At 32.4% G+C, this 10,534-nt stretch overlaps 1 protein-coding gene across 1 annotated transcript; it reads right to left on the bottom strand.

Moving 5' to 3' along the window:
• Positions 1-296: 296 nt before the first annotated feature.
• Positions 297-1,919, bottom strand: LOC128158524 (uncharacterized). The gene is made up of 4 exons (XM_052821393.1): positions 1,813-1,919; positions 1,631-1,683; positions 1,168-1,305; positions 297-472 (listed from the first exon to the last, which is right to left on the bottom strand). The coding sequence occupies exons 1-4, from the start codon at positions 1,917-1,919 to the stop codon at positions 297-299; spliced, it is 474 nt and encodes a 157-aa protein (XP_052677353.1).
• Positions 1,920-10,534: the final 8,615 nt, after the last annotated feature.

The following is a 10,534-nucleotide window of genomic DNA, read 5'->3' on the forward strand; positions in this document are numbered from 1 at the left end:
TCAACTGTGGATAACCATTATGGTGTATTTAAGTTTAGATGTAAAATTACTCATATTCATAAAAATATCTACAACAAATCATAAACTATAAATTAAATAGAAAAATTGATTTTATTTCATTGAATGTGTTGTATTGATAATATGAAATCAGTTTAAAATTCGTTATTACAGTATATTCATTTCAATAGTTTGAATAATTTTAAAAGCTCATGAACAAAACTTCATTCTACTCTCACACTGTCTATTTCAGCAATATCCTCATAAACATCATTGCCGACTGTTCGTTTGTCAGTTAATTAGGGAAATTGGCAACATAACCACAACTCTCGAATTATTACAAGTATTAACATGAAGCATAATACAGATCCTATTGAAATAATTATACTTCGACCAGAAGTGGTTAATATGTTTCCGGATGCTTGCTTTTTGTCCTCTATCTTTTTCCGAGTTTCGTAGTCATTGCTCGTTGTTTCTGGTGAAAATGAATAAGCGTTTAAATTTTTTCATTTGCTATAGCACTATTCTATTTCTGACAATGTACAGCAAAGTAATACTATAAAACAAATATACTTAAGCATCCAATGCTTATATCTATATTTTCATACTGATGTCTATTTATATGAAATATTGTGTATCGCCGCCAGAAAGCTATAATTTACGCTCTTAGTCAGGGATATGAAACAAACATGGAACAGCCATATCAACATGTTATTAAGTTAGCTTCCACGACAGTAAATATAGTGCCAGAAACTTTGTGGAGAGAAATCATTTTATTACGGAATAGATATACATTAATGCTTTTTTTTTCAAAAGTACATAACAAATTGGTTATATGAGATTGAACGTTTCATTTAATTTTACAAAAATGAATATACTCAAAACACGTGGAGACGTTTATTTTTGAGCGCATAGCGCATGAATTAGCAAAGTGTGTTCATAGAAAATTAAACGTCGCAGATTTTCAATGCAAACATAAGGAAAAATATACACTGAATGTAAATATAAAACATCAATTTGCAAATCATAACAAAAAAGATTCATCACAAGATTGGTAATTATTAGCAAATCATGTTATTTGTAGATAATATTCAGTAGTCATTATGAAGAAGTAAAAAACTAGCCTCAATCGAATGGTTACATTCTTTTTACATGCACTGAGTGTCTTACCTTCTGTAAGAGGAGTAGAAGAACAGCCGTAGACGTGGTGACAAGGCAAACAGTCACATTTATGGAGACACAAAGTGCCGTAACTTGATGGCGGACACACTACTGTGCAGTTATCACCGTAATAACCAGCCGGACATTCTATATATCAAAATGTAAACTTTATGTGTTTATTAAGAATATTATAAAATTGACAAGTAATAACCATATGATACACTTTGATAGTTGATCCAATATTACCTTGCATGACATATTTTGAGGATTTATACCACGTACACGTGCATGTATGTTTAATGATAAAGTTAAAAATAGTATAAAAATACATGTATTAAAAACCAATCATCGTCGAAAACTACAACTACTTTTTAATTGATATAGTGTCTTACCAGGTAAATGATTATTTAGCACAAAATATTTATATTCATATCTCTATATACTACTTGCTAATCTTTAAATAGTGCAATACCTCTGCACACGTTCCCGTCTTTGTAATAATTGGTCGCACACTTTGCAAGAGCCCTGAAATTCATTTTAAGAAATGCAATCATTATAATATTATCTTACTGTAAGTTGTTTCTAAATTAAACATACAGATACATTAAAAAGAAGATAAAAAAACCCCTGCAAATTACAGATAACAAAACATACCCTTTAATGCAATCATTAAGATGTAGGGTCATCAACAATGGAATTACAATTGTAAAACCAAAAATATGCTTCGAGGACATGATTTCTACAAAAGTGTATTTAAACATCCTTAATCGAACATATATATGAAAATAATATTGAGGAAATTTTATGAATTTGTGAAAATGATACATGAGACAATGATAAGTGGTTATATGTAATGTTAGCAACATTATTTAATGAAAATGGTAATAGTTATTTCAAGATTTCTAAATATTAGAAATTTATAGTTTTAAAATTTGGTTTATAATTCAAAAGAAACCAGTTCTTCTACGGCATAAGCATATCAAGTTAAAAATTTAATGGTTTTTATCTTAATTACATATATCACATAAATATTCTCAATTTTACATACATGTACATATGAAGTTTCCCTGATAAATGTAATAGTGTGATACCGTATCAATAGTAGAGCACATAATCAATTTGTTTTTCATAACTACATGTAAGGGTTGTTCATTGAATTGTTTGGCTCAAACAGCTTTATCTCCATTTTGTTTATGCAAGGATTTCAATGCTCGGTTTGTAATAAATGTACTAAAAAGAAATTAGGCGGTTAAGAACGTTGATTCGACAGGATTTCGCACATATTTTGAATCAAAATTGTTTTTTGGTTTCTCTGGGATGTATAATTGGTAGGATAATGTTTAATTTTAATATGGGTCTGAATATAGGAATACGACGCAATTAATACAAAAACTACTTATTTATAACTACAGCTGTTCTAAAATAATTTTGTTGTTTCTCGGTCTTCTTTTCACGAAATTGAAACGTGTGGAGATGGCATACCATATTTCAACATTAAATATGCGGCGTTTTAAAAAAAGATAGAGAAATGACCCAGAGATGACCAATTTTATACTTCTTCAAAACATTTTTTGGAGAAATGACAATGTTGTTTTAAATAGCACTTTTATCCAGAACTATGAAATCCCACATAGCTCACTGGTTTCGTGCTGGATTAGCGAATAAAGACTGTGTAGTATTTTGGGTTCGAATCCTGCAGGTCTTTTTTTTCTTCTTTTTATTTTTTTATATCCTAATATATGTTGATATACCGATAACATCATACATACTGTATATGTTTGAATTTGTTGTACATGATTTCTGCTATATGCACAACATTTTCTTTTCTTATCGCTAGTATATTATGATATACAATATAACTTAAGTTAGTAGATATAACTGCATTGCAATATATCTGCATTAATTAACATAAGAAATATAATTACGTTTTTCGGTTTACCTCCATGGCCTTTTTTTAAGGTAAATCGACAAACATAGTATTTATAGGCAATTTGTAATTATAAGTTTTTTTATTAGTAAAAGTATACATGCACTTCAACTCCAAAAACATTTGAGTTATCAAGTTTTGTAAGAGTCGGTAGCATTTCGAGTTATAGACATTTAAATCACAGATTATTCGTGTCGACGATTTCTGCAAACTTAAATTATTTTCTTTATTAACTTTAAATATAAAAAAAAAATTAACAGAGTATACATACATGTTACATGTATATACATGTTCAAAGAGAATTTAATGGTTAAGTCTTTTTCCATGCCAAAGTAAAATAATATCTTTATAGGTTTTTTATAGACTGCAGATATGGTAGCCTCACGGCAATTAAAATATATACATGTATTTGTTTTTTATTTGTTTGTCTAATGTGAGCACATGGAAATGTGTCGCAGGATGATGAGCACAAATAAAAGTAACTCTATGTTCTTTAGGATGAGCACAATAAAAAGTAACTTGTTTGCTCAGGATGGTCAGAACGCGGGGGTGTTAAGGAAGCCTATGGAATCTGAGTTATATGTAATTCCGTGAAATCACAAATCTTAGTTATTATGTACATATTCAAATATCTAAGCAACGAAACGTAGACCAAACAAGAAAAACAAATAAAAAATACTGAAGATTTTTTTCAATTTTTTTCAGAAATTAGTTTATATTACGTAGATTTACACAGTGATGACGTCATGTTGAATGTCTTGTGAATTTGATCGGAACGCATTGTAAACATATTTAAAATATAACTTATCTAAGAACTCTCATAAAATTTTGATGTGTGATGTATTGAGAATAGAACATAAGAATACCGGGAGAGATATTAGTTTTATCAAACCAGGACTTTCCTCTGTCGTTGTTTACGATATAAAAATCCGACTAGAACAACACTACCCCGTATCTATTGACATTTTATATGTATCGTTAGTTTTATCAATGCTTAAATTGAAAAGTGCTGTTAGAATCGCAGGTTGTGTGTTGTTTTGATGCAACATACCATTTTCCGGGCAAACTTTATTCAAGTTGGGGAGGTTTTACTAGAGCCGGGTAAATAACTATTTAATTAAGGAGAACATAGAATTCTAGCAGCGGTTCTGATTAAACTAAGATGTTTTGCCTTCACTTGGTATGTTTATTTTATTTTGGAAACGGCGAGGTAGTGTTGTTCTTTTTATGTTAAGGAATATACGTAAGGCATTTATAGTTGTCACGTGATAATGCACCAATATGACAGTGATGTACTACCCGATTTTATTGCACTGATATTGTTTGAAAAGAAAATAATAAGTGTTTGATCATATTCAAAATAGATATTTAATTTCATGATTTTGAATATAACAGTCAAAATAAGACGCTAAATTGTCATATGCTTCCTTAACACCCCCGCGAAGAAGATGCATTCTATGTGTTACAGGATGCCTGCTCTAGCATAGAACTCAAGTACTCACAAGGAGCAGAACTAGTCAGCCCCTGTCCATTGCTGACTTAGTGAACTTTAGTAAAATGCTTTCTAGCTAAAATACCGCCAAGTCAGATCCTGTACACCTGTTAAATGTTGCTCCTGTTACATGCTCTTAAGTTTATCACAAATTGGTGGTAGCCGAAGGGTACTACAGCTGAAGCTGTTTTACAAGGGCATAGTTCCACCTGTATTGTTTTTCCCCATCCCTTCCAAAGTGAAAGAGCTGGGACGAAAAATCTAATATGTATTCATTGTCTGAAACCCACGGTTTCAGCGCGAAACAGAATAGGTGCAAACCATCCCGGATTCAATACCAGCATCAAAGTTTATAGGGACCCACGGATGATGAAGAGAGGAAAGACAAGTAATCAATCGTGGGTTTCCGACGATAATATGTCTTGACCATTCAGGTACGGTAGTGTCATAGGCTTTTGTGGTAGGTGCTATTCTACAATTCTGCTTGTACATATCCTGATGGTGTGTACGTTTAATAGAAGAGCAAAAACTTCTACAACCTATGGGGGAAGACTAAAGCCTTGGTTTGCCAAAAAGATGTCAGAAGAATGTACTGTGGTTTCATCAATTATTGTTGAATTCCAATGTTTGTCGATTTCGTTATTAAGTTGATCGACGGAATCAAATGTTTATTGAAGTGCAATATTTATTAACATTTTGTATCAATCGGATCATTGGCAATGAATTTTTTCTCCTTAAAACTGTGTTTTCGTTGAATCCACCAAAATGGATACCAACGATTATAAATGAAACCAGAGTATATGGTCCATTATAATTCTGATTCAGAGTCAACTGTTTTGACCTTCAAACATAAGAAATCAGCTGGCCTTGGACTCAGTGATCCGACAGGTTAGCTTCTCAGAAACTCTGACGAGCTGGCTATATGAATAAAAACCAAACAGTGCCGTAATTAGGGAGCTCTTCTTGTATGCTCCCCATGGAGTTGACGGTGCTACGGATTGTACATGTCTCACTGTCCCCAAGGGGTTATATTTAGAAGTCGTGCGAGGGGATGTACTTTGCGAGCAAGATTATAAACTTCTACCTTTACCTTTACACATACAATGTCGATAGGCATTGCAGGCCATGAGCATTTGGTGGGGAGGGGGGTGATTGACTAGGATTAAGGTATCTCCCTTTAGCAATCAAAACAAATCACCTTTTTTTTGGGGGGGGGGTATAGATTAAAGTTTCAATGGTGATGGTGAAGAAGAACCGAGCTTATCAGAGCTCATGATTGTACTTTGATTTCTTTGCTATAAAACATGTCCTTACCCTGCAGTGCAGCAGATGAGAAGTTTAATTAAATACCTCTTTAAAATATGGATCTGGAGGCGACGTGCAGAGGCAACAGCAGCACAGGTCCATTCCCAACACCTTGAATATGGTCCAGCAACCCTAAATACAAATACAATAATGGTGCACCATACATGTACGTAATTAATATCTGGAGTCAGGTATCCCTGACTATTTCTTTAATTTTATCTATAAATATGAGAGGTTTTTACATAGTTTAAATATTGAGCGATTTCCATATTTCACTATTTTGACAGGTTAGTTTTGAATTTTAGGAACTTTTCTATTATTTCAAGAAAATGGACCTGATTCGTATTTTTGTATATGCCAATAAACCTTTGCGACTCAAACAATGAATCCGCAGCGGTTTGCTACTGAACAGATACAAGACAATACAGACTTTATAGTGAAAACAGCAAACATGTTTGTGGTGTAATTCCCAATTGATTATCAATTTCAGAAGTTTCATTTTCATTAGAAATAAAATGTACAAAAATGATATAGTTACTGTATTGAAAACATTTTTTTGTGATAAAGACAATATTGACTACAAAAGTGTCCTTCTTTATATATTTCAGGATGATGATTTGGATGATTATAACGCAATGTGTACAATCACTAAACGTTGCTTTTGTTTTTTCTAATAAGGAGAAAATAATTCCGCCTATTATTCCCGATATGAACACGTGACCTCATGACATTGTTCCAGTTGTGACGTCATAACAACATAGACCCAAAAAAATCTGAGCAAAGCAAACAGAGAAATGATTGTGACTTGTCATTTAGTTTTTACTCTGTCAAATGGGCATATGGATACTTGTCCTCTAGATTTATGGGTAATTATATTCGATATACTTAAATTCCATTTTACTAATCATAAATAACACACAGCGCTTTACTAACACTTTTTTTTTAAATAGCGGATGCTGGTCCCTAAAGATAGCCGCCGTCGCAGCCACCACCCCCACCGCCGCCCGCCCTACTCATCATCAACCCACGGAACCCGGGCAGCTCTGTGGACCCCCAACCTCCTGAAACTCATCGTCGACGACGGCTCAGAATCCGGTTACCATCCCCCTGACTTTGCTTTGCTATGATGGAAACTCTAGGTATGTTTTTACCCAAATATAAATACTTAAACATTCGTTTATTGTTATAAATAATGTATAACAGTACTGGTCAAATAATGTTCATTACCTTTAAAAAAAATAATGTAATTTTCATCGCTTTTATTTACAGAATAAAGGAATCAATGTCCTTCGGCTGGCCCTGATTTGGAATGGTACAGAATCAGGCCGCTAGTTATCAAATAACATCCACAATAGACCTTTAAAACATTTTGTTATAAATTGGTGAACCAGAAGAAATTCTATAAAATAAACGTAAATATATCGAGAACAAATTTGTGTGAGAAAATGTAATAATTATGTAATAAACATGGTTTTAAAACATTGGTGGCTTTTGGTTTTTTTTTTTTTTTTGCTTTTTTTACTAAACGTAATAATGACAATGTCTAGAAAGTGCTATCATAGCATACTAGAAAAACGATATAGCCAACACTGCAATGCTATATAATGCAAACATCCGACCAGTTTCAATACTTCACAAATATTAAGTATATAGAAATACAGGTTATATCATATGTATACTAATACCCTTAATGAAGTCGATCGATCTAGAGGGCAGATGTGAAAGTATGAGTTTGCATCGGCAAATACAGATTTGATTATATTATCACCGTGCAAAATTCACACGTTCAATTGTAATTTATTTTGGACTTTACTTTTAAATTCAACATTTGTTTGGTAATGTTTTCTCACAGTTTATTTCTTACAAAGTTACTTATTTTTTTAGTGATTGACACTTTTCGGACTCTATATGTGATTTCAAAGAGACAGAGTGTCATGTCTCAAGGACTGTTAATCTCTTAAAACAACATAGTGCAATTATCAGTTTTTTCATGTCTTGGACATCAAAGACCTATTGAGTTTATTTAAATATTTTATATCTGTGAACCTTTCACTCAGCTTACTAATGTCATCACCTGTCAATTTATAGTCATTGTTCAAATTCCTTTTTATAATAATGTACAATTGTCAATCGGCAGTCTGGAATACGACGGCCAGCCTCGAACACGTCCGACTCACCCAGAGTCTTGAGTCCGGAGGCCACTACTGGCCATATCCGACTTGTTTATAACATGTCTGTCTGTTAAATTGTTATAATGGTGCCATCGTTGAGTCTCGACCAATAAATGTGGAATCCTGCATCAATTGCCTGTTTATTTCTCTGGAACTGTATACTGGTGGACCTTCCGGAATACGGCAAACCTACCCTTCGTTTTTACCTTACGGCCTACAACGCGCCACAACCTTATATCTTATACCCTTGACGCCAACATTCCCTCACCCCGTCCGTACTACACACGACGGATGCAGACCCAGACCCAGAAGAATTCCCTAGGACCGTAAAAGCTACGCGGTCACAATATTTTGAAATAACTTAAACTATAATTGATATGAAATGAAATTAATTATGAAATACAAACACCTGACTCTTTTAGTTGAACGTGTGTTTCACTTTTCGCCATCTGAATAGGATTTCTTTAAAAGAAAAAATAAGTGCCAGATTTTTTTACGGGAGGCTCATCAAGGTATTCAAATCAGATAAGACAAATGTTATTTGTTTGTTTGTTTTTTTTTATAATTTCTTTCATAACAAATCATAAATATATATGAAAAAATATATACAGCAAATTTCCAATACAAATTGTTCACATATTTGTATTTATTTTATCGTTTTTTGAGTTTATCCATGTAAATGTGTGAAATTTTGGAAACATAGATTAAAGGCAAAGAACTATTTGATCCATGCAAAAACTTCACATCAAATTTTTAAAGAGAGTGTAGATAGAATGTTCTAACGTTAAAATGATGAATGTTCTACGGACCCGGTTTAACGATAGCTAGAATGCGTTCCGTGTATTGTCTCGGTAGCAAAGAAAATACTGGAGATAACTCTAACTCAGTGCATTTAAAATAAAAAATCCCGAGAGCTCCGAATGTCAACATGGTGTGTTAATAAACCGTTGGCGAAAAAGTGTTTAATTCTTCCATTGTATGGATTAAAATTTTAGGTGAAAGGTATTTACAGTCTCAAAAAGGTTTGTTATCATAACTATTAGTTTAACCCAGTCTATGCTACGCTGTTACGCAACAATTTTTCAAAAGAGGAGAAAAAACAACAAAAAATAGAAGCACAAGGACCAGAATTATATTCACATTCATTTTATTTCTAAAGTATGTGAATGTGCCGATGTATAAAGATCTACATTGCATTTCGTAAATGTTCGACAGGCAATGTCAACCCGTGCACGCACGGGTCAAAAATCTAGTAATGACTAAATTAACAATGCTTTGATTCTCTTCATTAATAAGTGCTGGTATTATCAAATTAAAAAAAAAATGTTTATTTGATGACCTGCTTAATTCTATTTCTGTCAAGTTATGATAATAATTAAAGCATAAACATGTTCAAAGCATAGAGATTTACAATCAGTGGATCGTTCATCAGCTACACGTAATAATAACTACATCTGAATTTAAAAAATTCTATTTAATCAGAAATCAAAGATCAATAAATTGATAAATACTGTGTAATGATTATGCGTTCTATACAAAGAGCAGTATATCTACTAAAATTGCACTTATCAAACTTCTTGTGTGCATGCAATTTTTTCCTGCAATGATCGCCGCCTTCATAACCCGCATGAATATCCTTATTGTTTAAATTTACATCTTTCTTTTAATAAATTACATGTATTAAATTGATTGTAAAAAGTATGTAAAATTAACCGAATTACTGTTAATGTTAATGTACATCAGTGCGTTAGATAAAAAAAACCCCAGCCAAATCGACCTCTATGGAAATTTAAGTCTGACATCATCATGATTATTTCGTCAGTCTGGGATATTTTTAGGCTACTAAAGGTTTCGACCAATCGATAAACAGGGCATGAAGGTTTCAGTCCTTTGCTTTGAAAAGAATGACAAAGACCGTTGTTAATGAAATAAAACATGTTTATTACTCCTGAGACCATTCTCCTCCTTAAAGTGTGTCCATAGAGCTTTGTCCTATAATTGATTGTACTTTGATTGCTATTCTAAAATAATTAAGGTGTTTTTGATAAAAACCTTTCGAATTGTAATTATTTCTTAATGTTTCCTTTTCGAAGATTTAAGGTGGATCTCTACACCAAATAAGTGTAGGAGATTTTTGTTGCATGCATTTGTTACCAATACTAGGCACAGTTTTCAACAATAATAGACCTCAAAATATAATACACTATTTTCTAGAGAATTTTTAAAATATCAGTCTGGTTCCAGATAACCCCTTATTTATCAAATTTTTAAACATTTCTGTTTTAAAATTCTTATGAAAGTGAAATGTTATTAAGCTTAGAAATGAAAAACAAAATAATCATGAATTAAGTTTGTATGAATTTTATTGGAATCCACATAATTATGAAACTGAAATATAAAAAAAAATTCTTTTAAGGCAAACTGATGGACAAGATCCCACAAAAACCTGAAAATATAAACAATATTCGTTGGTTAATGGGA

The sequence above is a fragment of the Crassostrea angulata genome, chromosome 8 (assembly GCF_025612915.1).
Source record: "Crassostrea angulata isolate pt1a10 chromosome 8, ASM2561291v2, whole genome shotgun sequence".
Taxonomy (NCBI): domain Eukaryota; kingdom Metazoa; phylum Mollusca; class Bivalvia; order Ostreida; family Ostreidae; genus Magallana; species Magallana angulata.

What these genes read in the sequence shown, in the direction of transcription:
- LOC128158524 (XM_052821393.1), bottom strand. Translation starts at nt 1,919, where the DNA reads ATGTTTAAATACACTTTTGTAGAAATCATGTCCTCGAAGCATATTTTT. An exon ending in CTTAATGATTGCATTAAAGG is followed by an intron (nt 1,684 to 1,812) that starts GTATGTTTTGTT and finishes AATGAATTTCAG; the next exon opens with GGCTCTTGCAAAGTGTGCGA. An exon ending in TTCTACTCCTCTTACAGAAG is followed by an intron (nt 473 to 1,167) that starts GTAAGACACTCA and finishes CATTTTCACCAG; the next exon opens with AAACAACGAGCAATGACTAC.